General features: G+C 39.2%; 1 protein-coding gene and 1 non-coding gene across 6 annotated transcripts in view; one reads left to right on the plus strand and one right to left on the minus strand.

Moving 5' to 3' along the window:
• The window catches only part of Rbpj (recombination signal binding protein for immunoglobulin kappa J region), a 220,210-nt gene that overhangs the window by 97,620 nt on the left and 107,284 nt on the right, over nt 1–15,306 (minus strand). The window contains exon 1 of one of the 5 annotated variants that reach the window (XM_046423608.2): nt 359–379. The exons of 2 other annotated variants lie outside the window; for them this stretch is intronic. Coding sequence is in view for 1 of the 3 variants with exons in the window: in XM_046423603.2 (XP_046279559.1) it covers nt 126–145 (20 nt within the window). In the remaining 2 variants the exon portion in view is untranslated. Of the gene's footprint in view, nt 1–125; nt 236–358; nt 380–15,306 lie in introns of those variants that run through there. 2 more of the 5 variants (XM_046423603.2, XM_046423605.2) reach the window with 2 other exon arrangements.
• LOC124078836 (U6 spliceosomal RNA) lies at nt 6,764–6,870 on the plus strand. Its single transcript, XR_006847068.1, has one exon. It is a non-coding gene; the product is annotated as a U6 spliceosomal RNA (small nuclear RNA).

Genomic DNA, 15,306 nt, shown 5'->3' on the forward strand with positions numbered 1-15,306 from the left:
CGCGTCGCCACCCCCGCGGCCCCCGGCGTCCAGGCGCGCCGCGGCCCTCTAACCCGCCGCCCTCCACGGGCTGCCAGACGCCTGCAACTTTCCCGGTTCCCAGCGCTCGGTTCCCCCAGACTTACCCTGTCACAACAGGCGCCATCTTCCACAAACTCTCGCCAAAACTCCAACCCTCGCGAGATTCCCCCTGACGCCTTCCCAGGTCCCTCTCCCCCGCCCCTTCCCTCTTTCCTCACTCCTTGATTCCACCCAGCCCCCGCGCTCCTTTTCCCCTAGCAGCCGCCGCGAAGAGCCAGACGCCTCGCGCCGCCCGCGGAGTAGGGGATCCTGCTCTCTGCCTTCCTTGGAAACCTACCCAAGCGATGGAGCATGCGCAGGCGGCTCCTCCGCAGGCGAGCCCTCCGTGTGGTCCATGGGGAGCGCTCCGGTTATCCGGGTTTTGGGACGCGCCCTCAGGGACGTACGTGGAGACTGAGGAAAACCGGAGGGGATTACTACGGGGACAGGGAATGGAAGGGTCAGGAGGCGGGGCCGAGGGGTAGGGAGGAGGGGTCCTGGGAAAATGTGCCGCGTTTCACAGGCCTAGATGAAACACCTCCTCAAGTGGGTGTTTTCCATGTGGCTTCCCGCTCACTCTAGATTCCCAGCCCTTTTCATTCATTCAGACGTTCGTTGGACATCTCCTTTATACTAATCTCAGCGATAGATGCAGGAGCTATATGACTGGGGCTCAGAAGAGTGACATACCAGGAACTACCTTCATTCATTCGACCCCCATGCAACTAGGGAGACGGGCATGATTACATAGTGGTCCGACCCTTCCAGAGCTCTGTAGATGGGAAACTTTTGCAATTGAGCTCTGTCGCCTTAGCTCCTTCTTCTTGGGTGCAAAATGTCAGCCGGAGGCCTCTGGCAAAAGTACCCCTAACGTCCACCTCAGAGACACACACCAGATTGCTGAGTAGTTATTTCCAGAAGTGAAACCTGAGCTGGAATTGAAAGCCACGCTCTGTCACCCTTGAATCAGACCTGCTTAAAGCTCCTGATGAACGGAGCAGAGAGATGAGCTGTCTGCAGTGGGAGCCTCTCTAGGAGCACATCGGAGCCTCCAGCTGCCTGTGAGCCCAGGAGTTTATGGAGATGCACAGAAGACGGATGCTCCCGTGGGCCTCACGCAGCCGAGGACACTGCATGCAACCCGAAACTTTCTTCAGGCGACCTAAGTCCGAAAGCCCCAGCAAAGGAGGCCGGCTAGGCATTTAATGGCAAGGTGCAGGGCCGGAACCCCGCCCCTTATCCCCCCCCTACCTGCAGCACCTGGTTTCCCCCTCCCTCGCCCTTTTCTTTCCTAGAGATTCCCAGATTCAGCACGGCCTCCAACAGGGAGCCCCAAAACCCGGAGAACTGGAATCCGCCGCCTGAAACCTGCTGAAGGCGCTGCAGGATTGGCGCGGCACGCGCAAACGACATTGCGCATGTGCCTAATGCGGGCAGTCCAGTCTCACGCTACACCGCCTTCCTACCGCTTCCACTACTCCGCTCAGACACAACATAGGCCGTGGGAAATTTTCTAAGCCTCGCGAGAACGTGCCCCCCTGTTGCCTATGCATTCGCGTCAAATCTCGCGGAGCCCAGGCTGGACAGGTGTCTTAAGCAGCTCCAGGCGCTGTTCGTGCCGCGCGTGCCCGGGCGGCGGGCGCTGCCGGGGTGGGAAGGGAGCGGCTTGCTGCGGAGGCGGGGCGAGTGGGCGCGTGGCCCGGAGCAAGGGGCGGGGGACCGAGGCCCGAGGTCTAGCGCACAAACACACACACTCCCTGGGAGGCTTGATGGAAAAAAATGGGTGGGGGGGAGCCTGGAGATTAGGAACTTCCCCGGAAGCGGAGAGTGAGAGGTTATGTTCTAGGGCTGCAGGAGCCCCAGCCCAGACTCCCGGGAGGTTTCCTGTCGCCCTCCACGAGCCTGGTACTTTCCTGAAACGTGTTAGACGTCGCGCCCCCAGCCTCCAGGAGCTGACAGACAGCCCCCAAGTGTTGGGTTTGAGTCATGCCTCTGAGTCACCTAGTCTGGCCACCACTTCACTTGCTTTAAAACAAGTTCGTATTCCTTTAGCAAATGTTCTTCTTTAGCAGTGGATGGTTTTCTGATCTTCCTGCTGGCCATGGTATAAATTGGGCGGGGGGAGTAAAGCTGATCCAGCACTCTCACTTTGTTGCCTGGTATAAAAAGGACACTAATTTTTTCTTTCTTTCTTTCCTTCAGTTTCTTCCTAGCCTTATAAAGTAATCACCATGTTCTTTTTTTGTCCCACTAATGTGGCTTAAAGTAATGGTTTTGCTTCCTTCCTCTTGCCATGCTTTTGTGTAGTGGTTGTAATAAACAGCCCCGTTTTAGGGATCATCTTATTAAGTTATTTAGTGACTATCGTTTTAAGTGCATCCCTTCTTTTTGGATAATGTCTAATGAGTTCCCGATTACATTCTCCAGTCAGCTGCTTTTCAGATTGACCTGCTGTGGTTTCCAACCAGCCTAGCCTGGCATTGTACACGAACTAGTGCTTTGCTGATATCAGGGATCTGCAAATATAGAATTGAATTTAATTTTTATATTTGGAACACTGAATCCTCTAATAGAGGCCCGAGTTCTGCTGATTATATAGTGGCAGGGAAATCAAATTTTTTAGTTGTTTTCAAGGTTTTCTGTGTATGTGTATTTGACTATTTCTTTTGATTATATACTTGGCACAGAAAGAGGAAATGTAACAACATTTAATACAATGTATCATTGCAAGTTTGATTTGGAAAAGGAGAGCTCAAGAAAGGACAGTATCCTTGGACACATATTCCTTGAAACCTTCATCCAAAAAGGCATTTCAGCCATGATCTAGGACAGGCCATGATCTAATTTGGAACCAAGGCCACCTGAGAGTCCCAGAAAACTCAGAAAGCCATTATAACCACAAATCTAATCATGACACCTCACCTTCACCCATCTCAATAAATGGCAACTCCTTCCTTCCACTTCAGCCAAGAATCCTGGAGACATTCTTGCTTGTCTCTCACACCTGAAATCCAATCATGCAGGAAATCATGCTGTTTGCATGTATTAATCCATTTTCTGTTACTATAACAAAATGCCTACTTGGCTGTAGTAAGGACCTAATGGCAAATGTTGTCAAAATGGTAGGAACACATGGGTAACAGAGATCACTTGCATGGGGTGAGAGATAACCAGAGACTGGAAAGGAACTTACTCTTCTTCACTTTTTCTTCTTTTTTAAACCCAGGTGCACTTTACCACTGAGTTATATCTCCAGCCCTTTTTATTTTTTATGTTGAGACAGGGTCTCACTAAGTTTCTGAGGCTGGTCTCAAACTTGCAATCCTTCTGACTCAGCCTCCTGAGTCACTGAGATTACAGAAGCCCACCTCGCCAAGCTGTCTTCATTTTTAACAATTTACTTTTGTTCACTCCATGAGACCAGCATTAGTTCCTTCTGAAGGCAGCACCCTCAACAACCTAAGTACTTCGCCATGGACCATCTCACATCATCACCACAGGGACCAAGATTCTAACACATGAACCTTGAAGGGATACCCTTCATCCATATCCAAACCATAGTACTCCACCTTCAAAACATACCCACTGTCCTAACAGCAGTCTAGTCTAATCCATCTCATTTCCCACCTGGTTCACCAGAAGCTTCCTGTTTAGTGCTCCCTTCTTCCATTCTTACCTTCCCTCAGTCTGTTCTCTGGGGGCCGTTCTGAAATAACCTCTAAAACTCTACAAAGGTCTTCCCATCTCACTGTGAAGACCACTGCAACCCGGCCTGCCATCTCACCTCTCTGACCTCACCTCACTTGCTAAGCACCAACCACCCTTCTTCCTTGAGGCTCCTGGGACGCACCAGGCACACTCTCAACCCCAGGTTTTGGTTCTTTTCTCTACCCAGAATGCCATTCACTTAGACACCTTATGGCTCCCTAGTTTGGTCTTAACTCAAATATCACCTTCTCATGAGGTCTTCCCTGACCAACCTTCACTAGAGTGGCTCTCGTTCTCCTCACCCTCTTCTTTCTTTATTTTGCTCATGACATTCATCACAAAGAAACATCATAGCTCATACTCCTGTGTTGTATTCACTGTCTGCCTCCTCCCATTATAATATATCTTTCATGAGGGCAGAGACTTTTGCCTGTCTAGTTCAATGTTCAAGCCTCAGCCTCTGGAACAATGCCTGGTACATGGTAAGTTTTCAGGAATAGGAGAAATAGGGTGTATCCCACTTTAGGGCATAGTAGAAATGATTCTGAAAACTCACTAGGCCTCCTGGTTCAAAACCAATATTGGGGTCACACCAACAATGACCACCCCAGTATCAGCCTACCCAGGAAGGAAAAAAAGTGTATGGAGCTTTCTAAAGAATAAAAAGAAAGAAACTAGTCTTTACTTCTGAGACCAGTAGATGAGGTTACACTTCCTTTAATAAAGAGTTTACTGTACTCTCCATTTTAGAACCTCAGGAAAGAAAACACTTAGCAGGAGATGAAGAACTAGCTATTTTGATGACTTGCTAGTGGATGTGGAAATGAATGTAATCTTTATGGAAACCACTTTGCCATATTTATCACTACCTATGAATCCTACAAGTCCATGTTTAGAAGTTTAATCCTACAAATGCACTCACACGTGTGTGAAATTACCTATGTATTGCATCATTATATCAAGGTAAAAAAAAAAACAAATACTGGTAACAACCTAAATGTCAATAAGGTATGTCTTGGGCTGAATTCAGAGCCTTGTATATAGCTCAGCAGGTGCTCTGCTGCTGAGTAGTTATTCCATCCAAGAGATGGCTTATTTTTAAAAATCACAATAAATTCATAGAATGGAATAATGTGGGTCCATTCATATTCAGAGACTGCTTATAAGTTACATGAATGGATCATAAAGTTTAAAAAGCATGCAAAATAGTGATAGATACATATATGCATATTTGCTTATATGTGTCTGAAATAGTTCTGGAAGAATACATTAAAAAATAACAGTGACTACCTCCCCACAAGGGGCTCAACTGTTGGAAAATGTAGGTGAGAAGTTGGATTTTCTCACTTTCTACTTTCTACTTTCTTTTCTCTATTTTCTTGGATTCTTTGAACTCTGTATATGTGTATGTATTGTCCACTCAAAATATAAAACATAAGAAAAGGAGGGGAAAATAGAAAAAAGTGGAATAAATGTGAAATAAGCAAAAAAAAAAAAAAACAGTCAAAAATTTTCCTTTCTTCTACTCTAGAGGAATTATTTTCTAATGAAAGTTACAGACATGGTCTGTTATCTTAGTGCAATTAAAATGGCAGAACTGAATTCGTGGTCCTTTCAATCGGTATGTTTATTGTATCTACCACTACAGGTCAGGCATCTTCAGTGTTTGACAAAGATAGACACAATGACCCTAACCCCTGGGGACTCCCTGGTTACCAAAGTGCACAGACCAGTTGCAGAATCACTCTGCTAGAACTGAGGTCTGAATTAATGGCATTGGAATACAATGGAAAAGGCGGCTAACTCTTCTTGCCTGGTAGACCCAGGGAAGCCTTTGCAGAGATGACTCTTGAGCTGACTCTGACTGGAGTGGGAGTTCAACTGACAGTAAGAGGAGGAAACTTGACAAGCACAGGAAACTGCAAGCTCAGGCTCAGAGGTGTGAAAGCACCCCTTACATTCAGAGGAAGCCCAGGTGGGGGGTTGGTGCATATGAAGAGGTGCAGGCATCTAAGAAGGACCTGATAGAATTGTGTCCTCAAAAGTTAACGGACATCAAAACCACCTGGGTTCCACTCTCCAAGACTCTAAATGAGTGCTGTAGAAGAGGCATGGGAAATAGGTGTGTCAGGGATTCTGATGGATATTGTTCATGAATTATGCTTTGAGAATCATGTTATAAAACTTGGGTATAACCTAACTCCAGGGGTTTTGTTTGTTTGTTTGTTTTAACCCAGAGAGTAATGGCATATAAGTCCTTTTTTTTTTCAATTAAATAAGTGAAATATTTAAGTAGTAAAAATGATTAATTTGGGAGACCCTGACTGTGTCTTCAGTGGGCAAGAAGCAGTTCATAGCTAGTTAGGGGGTCATTACTATTTTCTGAAACATGTGACACAGTTCAACACTGGCTCTAGGGCCACATTGCCTGGGTTTCCAGCTATAAGACCTTAAGCAAGTGATTTATAGGGCAGTTTCCTCACCTGTAAAGTGAAGACAATACTATAAATTTCATAGGGGTGCTGTGGAGATTCAAAATGTTACTACATTTAAAGGACATAGGACGATACTGTAATATAATTGCTACAGTAGGATCTTGCTAAATTGCTTAGGGCTTCCCTAAGTTGCTGAACCTGGCTTTGAACTTGTGATCCTCCTACCTCAGCCTCCCAAGCCACCACAGCCAGCTGTAATTATTCATTATAACTTGCATTTATCTCATCAAAATCCTTAAGAAACGTGTCAAAAGATCCTTTGCACTTCAAAAGTCAAACATATAAAGGCCAAATAGAATGATTTAATTCATGTCTTTGGTACATCCCATACAGAGTGACAATATCTTTATTATTATTTAATTTCCAACAGGCTCACATATCCAAAAAGTATGAGAAACCTGCTATAAATGGCGATGGGAGCCTCTGAGGATATGAACATGATCCGATGGTGCATCTAAGAAAGCCTCACTGATAACTCACGTTAGAAATTAGGAGCCCTGGTGTTCACATCAGCAGCCTATATACTAAAATTGGAATGATACAGAGAAAATTAGCATGTCCCCTGTGCAAGGGTCATACACAAATTCACAAAGCATTCCATACTTTTACAACTTGAAAGAAAGAAAGAAAGAAAGAAAGATAGATAGATTAGGAGCCCTGTGCTGCACAGACATTTCTAAACTAGTTTCCGTTCATCTTTTTCCCTCCCGTGTGTTCATAACATTATCATTTTCTACTATTTGTTAGCCAAGGTTAGTAAAATACACAGGAGATTGAAAGAATGCCAACAAGGATTCCTCCAGATTGTGCAATTCTACAAGGCAACTAAGCTCTAACTCCAGGATTAAAAGAAATAATGAGAACTGAAAATGAGTCACTGAGTGGGTTTCAGGTGGACTTGAGAAAGAAAAATAAATATTCACCCTTTCCTTCCAATTGTGTTTGATTTTTTTTTTTTTTCAGGATTCTTTGGCCCTGGCAATTTGATGTTTATGCAGGCCGGAGTTAAGCTTTACTTAGCTTGCTAACATGTACTGTATTTCCAGAAGGTAAAACAAGAAAATGAACAGGCCGTTTACCCTAGTGATATGGAATGTGAATGGAATCATATGCACATTTGGTGAGAGGAATGTGTACAAATCTAGTAATTTGTCAGAAGTTTTCATAGCAAATGTAATTGAAAGAAAGTGTTTCCATGTGTGATTGATCTATTTCATTCTTTTTGTAATATGAAAAAATAAAGACAGTTATCACTAGCTACACAAATGACAACACCATGTGAATCATAAAATTCCAGTTCTCTGTTTAAAATCAATATTTTTAAATTTTGATTTCCTAAACTTTCCCTACTTATTTCCTAGACTTTTTGTACTTTGTCATGTATTGTATATTGCAGCAGTGTAAAGCCAGTGTTAAATGCCTACCATTAAACAACAACAACTGGGATCTGAGTGAAAAAAACACTGGGACTAGCTCTTTTGCCAAGTCCTTGGGCCTCCACTACTAACTAGCAGGTCAACTTTGAACAATCATTTGCAAATGGGTGATATAATCTCATTGCAGAAGGTCCTTTTGAGAATTAATTGAAATATTACATGAAATACTAAGCACACAATAGGTATTAAGTAAATTGTTATTTCCCTTAGGAAATTCTGCTACCTATCACTTTTCTTATCTGTTGGATAGTCTAATACCACCTGCCTTAGAGCTTTGTTACATGGATAAAATTAGATAACAAAGTGGATAATTAAAAGGAATGAATTGTGTTTGAGTAAGGTACTGGTGTTTAATATATGCCCTGACATATTATCTTTATTTTTAAAAGGTTGATTGTGGTTATTTAGCAAATCATTAGAACAGAAAAAATATCCCTGCAGTTCTTCTCTGGCCTCTTAACCTTGTACCTTGATAAAGATAGTCTTAATCACTTTTTCAAAGAAAGCCTGTCCTGTAGGTTTCACTCTTTGCATCTGTATTGTTTGTGTCATAGATGGTGTAATGATAAGTATCAACATATAGATATGACCTTTGTGGCTAGTACCCTTGTCCAAAATAGACTAAAGACTTGCCACCTCTACTCTGATACATACTAAGATATAAAATAATTTTCATGAAATAAGACTTAACTCTGTCAAAGACAGCTAACTAACCTATAACCCTTTTGAACATCATAATCAAAGTTGTACAATACCTCTTACAAAAATTGTCATTCTGTCCATTTTTAATTAATTTTAAAATTTTTAATTGTCATGATGTCAACATGTGGAATGTGAAAAAGGAACTCTTGTGAAATTACTGCAAGAAAAAAGCTCTATGGTAATTTCTGATAAGCTATTAATAGATACTAAATATGGACTTACTGATATGAAATAGGTATTCTTGAAAAGTTTCATCTCAATCTAAAAATGATATATTTCATTTGAAATAATGCATTAGATAAACAATTTAAATAAATTCTTATGTTAGGTAATATAACTGGTACTACCATGGATGTAGTTTTCACTACTTAAGTGATTATTTAACTAAATTCTATCATGATTAGCATCCTGTGGAAATTAAAGTGTTATGAACATTTTGCCAATGGAGAAAACATTTCCCAAATCCATAACTACAAATAGCCTCTCATCTAACTACTTTGAAAAGTTTTGGAAATTTATGCATGCTGCCTTTTTTTTTCCTTCAAACTTTCCAAACACGTGGCCCAAATTCTACCCTCAGAATTACTTTTGACTTCAATGAGAGTTATAAACTATCATCTGGGAGAAGTATTTGGCTCCTGCTTTTCAATTCATCTAAATTTCTCCAGAAATGTTCTTCTGAAATGCAAATCTGATTTTCATCAAGCAGTTATACCTACATAGCATCATATTTTCCTTCATCAGCAAACTCTAAGTATTTTATTTTTAACTAGCATAGCTATATCTGTATTTGCATGGTACTTTCCAAGTTTCCAAAATAAGCAACAACTCACAGAATCTAGGCAAAAAAAAAAAAAGAAAAGAAAAGAAAAAAGAAAGAAAAAGATAAAAGAACTGAAAAATAACTTCTAAAAACAGATTATAAAAAGCATTTAGTCTTTATGCAATAGAGGCTTTTCAAGAGATTGCATGCCATGGAATAACTTTCTATTCAAGAAGATGCTGTGATATATAATTTGTGAAGTAACAATAAATATGATTGAGTTTACAGTGTTTCATATCCTCTCATGGATATCAATCATCTCAGTCCATCCTCAGGACAATGCTGAGGATTCCTCCCTATTTTTACAAATGAGCCTCAGAGAACATGATTTATACACGTTCTAGTCCTAGAAGTGGGATTTATGATTGACAGCAAGTTCTTTGTTTTTTGGCTATAGAAATTTGAACCAATAAAGGATATTTTATGTCAAGTACTCAGAGTATCAGATAATTTTAATAAGTTATATACAAAAGTATACATGGTAAGACATGCAGGAAAGATTTATTTTAAATAGCTGTAATATTAAAAAAATTAAAACTATATGACTTGGTAACAGTGAGTGGATGAAGATGATTAGCCCAGCCAAGATGAAAACTAATACCCATTTGGTTTTTAACTTGTCTATTATTAAAAAAAAAAACAAAAAAACAATTCACCAAAAAGATTGTAACAGGAAAAGACCATAGACCCAATATACCTCTTTTAGATACAAAAATCCATAACAACAGCCCTATACAAAATCCTAAACAAAAGCCCAATAAACTAGGTATAGAATGGTTCTTCTTCAACCCAATAAAGGGCTTCTATGAGACACCACAGTCAATAGCTTATTTAAAGGTGTGACTAACAGTATATTTAAAGGTGTGACTGGTGCTTTTCCCATTAACTGCTGGAAGAGGCAAGGATGTCTACTGTCACCATTTCTATTCAACATTTTACTAATTGTTCTAACCAGGACAATTAGAGAAGGAAACGAAATAAAAGTCATCAGATTGTAAAGGAGAAAGTAAAAACATCTCTTTTGCAGATAACATTAGCTTGTATATAGAAAATTCTACAGGCTTCATTAAAAACAATTGCAACTAATATTCAAATTCAGCAAAGTTGTATGATACAAGATCAAGATACAAAAGTCAATTAAATTCTATTTCTTTGCAATAAATATACTGAAAATTATCTTCTTATTTTTATTTTTTGTATTGAATGTTGAACCCAGGGTCTCATGCATGCTGAGCAAGCACTCTACCACTTAGCTACACTACTAGCCCTTTTAATCTTATTTTGATATAGGGTCTCACTATAAATTGCTCAGGTTGGCCTTGAACTTGTGATTCTCCTGTCCCACCTTCCTGAGCATTTGGGGTTACAGGTGTGCACCTTGTGCCTGATGTCAAAATGAAATTTAGAAAACATTTCCATTTATAATAGCATCAAAAAGAATAAAATACTTAGGAACAAATTTTTAAAAGAACTGCAAGATTTATGCTCTGAAAACTACAAAACATTATTGAAAGAATTTTCAGAAAATCTAAATAAATGGACAGACATCCTTTGTGGATCAAAAGACACTTTTATTTAGGTGACAGCCTCCCACAAATTGATTCACAGATTGATTCAGTAAAATTTATATGGAAATTAGAGGAAGCTCAAATAGCCAATCTTAAAAAGAAGACTGACATTTCTTCACTTTGAATTCTCCTCAAAGCTGCATTAATGAAGATTGTGTGGTACTGGATTAAAGATAGACATGTAGATCAATGGAATAGATCTAAGAATCTTTAAAAAGCCCTCATATATATGCCCATTTGATTTTTGAAAATGGTGCCAAAAGAATTCAGTGGGGAAAGAATAGTGTTTTCAACAAATGGTTCAAGAACAACTGGATAATCATATGCAGAAAAATGAAATTGGGTCCACACTTCACAACATACATAAAAAATACCTTAAAATATAGATCATGCTTAAACTTAAAAACCAAAATTATAACATTCATTATAACATTCATAGAAAAGAGCATAAGGGTATGTCTTCATGATCTTAGATTAGCAATGGGTTCTTATATATGACACAAAAAGCACAAGCAACAGAAGAAAAATAGATAATTTCATCAAAATTAAAAACTCTTGTGCTTCAAAAGACACTATCAGGAAAGTGAAAAAGGGCTAGGTGTAAGCATGTGGCGGCATGTTTACCTACATACACAAGGCCCTGGGTATGATCCCCAGCATCACACACACACACACAAAAAAAAAAAAAAAAAAAAAAAAAAAAAAACTATGGAAAAGATAACCCACAGAAAGGAATAAAATATTTGCAAAACATATATTTGATAAAGGTCTAGTAGATAGAATATATAAAGGACTCTTAAAACTGAAAATAAAAAGACAAAGAGATCAATTTAAAAATGGGCAAAGGGAGCTGGAGTTGCCACTCAGAAGCAGAGGGCTTACCTGGCAGGTGTGAGGCCCTGGATTCAATCCCCAGGACTGAAAATAAAATTTTTTAATTGGCAAAAGACATTTTTTAAAAGAAGACATTTCTTAAAAATGACACAGCCATTTTGAAAAACACTCTGTTTATATGACTCAGCAATTTCACTCTTAGGTATATAACCATAAAAACTGAAAACATGTGAAACATATGTCCACCAAATAATGAATGGTTAAATTCAATGTGGTATATCTATAAAATGGAATATTATTAAGCTGTAAAAAGAAATGAAGTACTGATAGACATTACAAAACCTTGACAATATGCTAAATGAAAGAAACAAACCACAAAAAGATACTGTATTCTATCATTCAGTTTATACCTATATTCAGAAAAGGCAAATCTATAGAAATAGTTGATTAGTAGTTATATGGGGCTAATGGGTGTGTGTGTGCAGAGTAACTCTAAAGGGCACAGGTCTTCGTTTGGAGTAATAAATATGTTCTAAATTGTGATGATGGTTGCACAATTCTGTGAATATACTATAAAACACTGAATGTGAACTTTAAATGATTGAATTACGTGGTTTGTGAAGTGTATGTCAATAAAGAACTGATCATGAACTTTAGCATCGTAGATCATAGGCTGATATAAATGTCCAAGTAGGGGCAACTGAATAATAAAATGAACTCCACAGGACACTTTGTTAGTTGATTCACTCTCTAATTTCATGATAAATTTGAGATTATATTTCCGATAAGGATTAGATTCCTTAACATTTTAGGAGTGAAATTATCTCATTTTAAAATAAAAATAATAGCTGGAATTATTATGCAGCAACTTAATCCAAGTGACTTCAATGGACCTGAGCTCTTTGGATCTTTCTTCACCCTGAATAGGCCTTTTACTCATCACCCCACCTCCAGGCCTGGGAATTAACACAAGGCCTAGCACATGCTAGTCAAGTGCTCTAGCTCTACCACTGAGGTACATCCCCAGCCCTTTTCACTTTATTTTGAGACAGGGTCTGACTAAATTGTCCAAGCTAGCTTCAAACTTGTGATCCTCCTTCCAGAGACCCTGGATTATAAGCATGTGCTGACATACCCTGATCTATTCCCATTTTAAAGGAAGTTATGGTCCAGAGAAAATAAGGAAGGAAGGAATTTCTCTGGAAGTCCAGAAGAATTAAGTAGCTTTCCTAAATTCACACAGCTACAGATTCAGCTACACTGTGTACTGCTCCAGTTTCTCTATAACCTGCTTGATGCTCTCCCTGTTTACCAGTATGAATTAGGGCCCAAAGGCCTCAGGCAGGGGGCACTTGAAGGACAATTAGATAAGTGTGCTAATGTTACTTGAGGACCTAAGAAATGGGACACCACTTCTAGACTACTCCAGAGAGCTGGTGATCCTGGGATTGGGGATGGGGGAAGGAATGGAGTTGGAAACTGAATTTTTTTTTTAAATGTGAAAGAAAGGATGAAAAAATTGAAAGAACGCCTCAAAGTTTATTTTCTTCCAACTCTAATGGTCCATCTATTTAAGACACCCCCCACCCCCGCCCCCGGAGCTGAAGACAACCTGGAATTCAGAAAATTTTCCTTGTTTTCCTGACTTAGGCTTGTCCCAGAACCCATGATTGAGGTATCGCTTTTAGGGCTCCCATCTCCAGTGACCACAATTCCACCAGCAAGTGTTTTCAGATTCCCACCTGCCCCCTTCCACCCACATGCACGCCTTCAAAATCATCTTTGAGAATTTAGTCCTTTTATAGTTATTTGTCAAAAATAACTTAGGGCTTATATTTTAACTTTTAACTTATGTTTCATTCCAGTCCTTTTAACCAAAACTCCTCCTAAAAATGTGATGAATTACAGAAACAACTTTATTTTAAAATTTTCTAGTATTTTTAAAATGGGTAATACAAGTACATGGAACAAAATCTGAAATTTATAGAAGGGACTATACATAGACTTGCCAGATTTGCAAATAAAAGTACAGAACACCCAGTTACATTTGAATTTCATACAAATACGCTTCTAGTATTGCCAATCTAGAATAAAATCAACCTAGTTGAGAACAACAACAAAAAAATTACTTTTATTTGGGAATAGTCAGATTGCAATGCAGAAAGGCACAGATTCTAACTGACTTAAATGTATGCTCTGAGGTTTTGCAAAAATGGTGGCTATATTGATAGCTTTAAGCCATGAGAGAGTTATTAATGAAATCATTTGTTGGTCAGGATTTTTGATTAGTGCTGACAAGAGTTAAGCTATCTTCTAAGAAAGAGATTAGGTCTGGTCTCTGTCTCTGGGTAGTTTTGGGGAAAGGGGTCGGTTGTACAGAAGGTTAGCAGAGTTTAACAATGTCTCAAAGGTCAACTAGAGTCTAGTCTGGGTGTGCCTGAAGCTCATTTCAAAAGTTCCACTGCAAACAAGTCAGATCTGATTAAGAGTCCATTTTAAGTGTCCTGAAACAAAGCTTCCCTGTTTGTCCCATGAAGCACTTGACATTTTTATACTAAAACTTATTTATTGCTTATCTGAAATTAAAATGTAATCTTATATTTTTCTGATGACCCTATATGTACAGAAAAATAAGACTCCTCTTGGCCATGATCTCCCCAAGGGACCCGGTTGCCCTCTCCAAATAAAATCCTAAAATCCTATTACTAGTTTTTTGAGTATCATTCCAGGAATATTCTAGAAACAACTTTTTTTTTTTTTTTTAAACAGCAATCAAAGTTATCTGTCCTAGAACAAAGTAGAATCGAAAATAAAATGATACCATAGTTCTATCTGGATTTATAAGTGTTAATGGAGGTCAAATAATGCAGGCAATCAGATCTGTCTATAGCAAATTCATATGTTCCTTAACTTCTAAGACCATTCACAAAAGGAGGATAAAAATATTAATTTTCACCTCATCTGTTGGTAGTGAATAACAAGTAACACATGTAACACTCATTGCAAAATGCCTGGCAGGAGGTAGTCCTTGGATCAGAAGTCCCTTCCTGTTTGGATACTTAGTATTCATTTGTAACTTTCTTAAGAAGTTAATTGTGAAGACCTCTGCCTACAATCACAGGCCTGATAGGCTGAAGCTGTCCTAGTGTAACCTTCTAAATTTGCCACCGGATAGTTACATTGTCTCCTAATAGTTTCTACTCTGTCAAATCCTTCTATCATTCAAGAACCTGATGGTTTCATTTACCCTATCCCTCTTTCACTTTTTTTTTTGTTATGTAGATTTGCTTTACTTTACATTGGTTATTTAAACTCAAATGAATTCAATCACTCTATAAGATACTTATTTAAAATCACATTTCAGTGTCCTCCTTTCATCTTATTGGATTTTTTTCTGACATCCATCAATTCAAAAATAAATACTTGCTAAACATCCACTATCAGCCAGGTATTGTGCTAGGCTCTGGGGAGACAGCTGAACAAGAGGCTGAGGTCACTGCCCTCAGGGGACTTTCATTCAAAAATTCAAGTAAGGAGTCAGATAATAAAAGGGTAACAAATAAGTAAGATGTTTTAATAATGATAAGATCTATGTAAGAGGTTAAACAGGAGAAATAGATGTAGTGAGGGAAGGAAGCTGATTTTATGTAGGTCAACTCTTTAGAAAATTCCCTTTACTG

This window comes from Marmota monax, unplaced genomic scaffold (genome assembly GCF_021218885.2).
Source record: "Marmota monax isolate L192 unplaced genomic scaffold, Marmota_monax_Labrador192_F-V1.1 WCK01_AAM20220418_F8-fsc00009, whole genome shotgun sequence".
NCBI lineage: Eukaryota > Metazoa > Chordata > Mammalia > Rodentia > Sciuridae > Marmota > Marmota monax.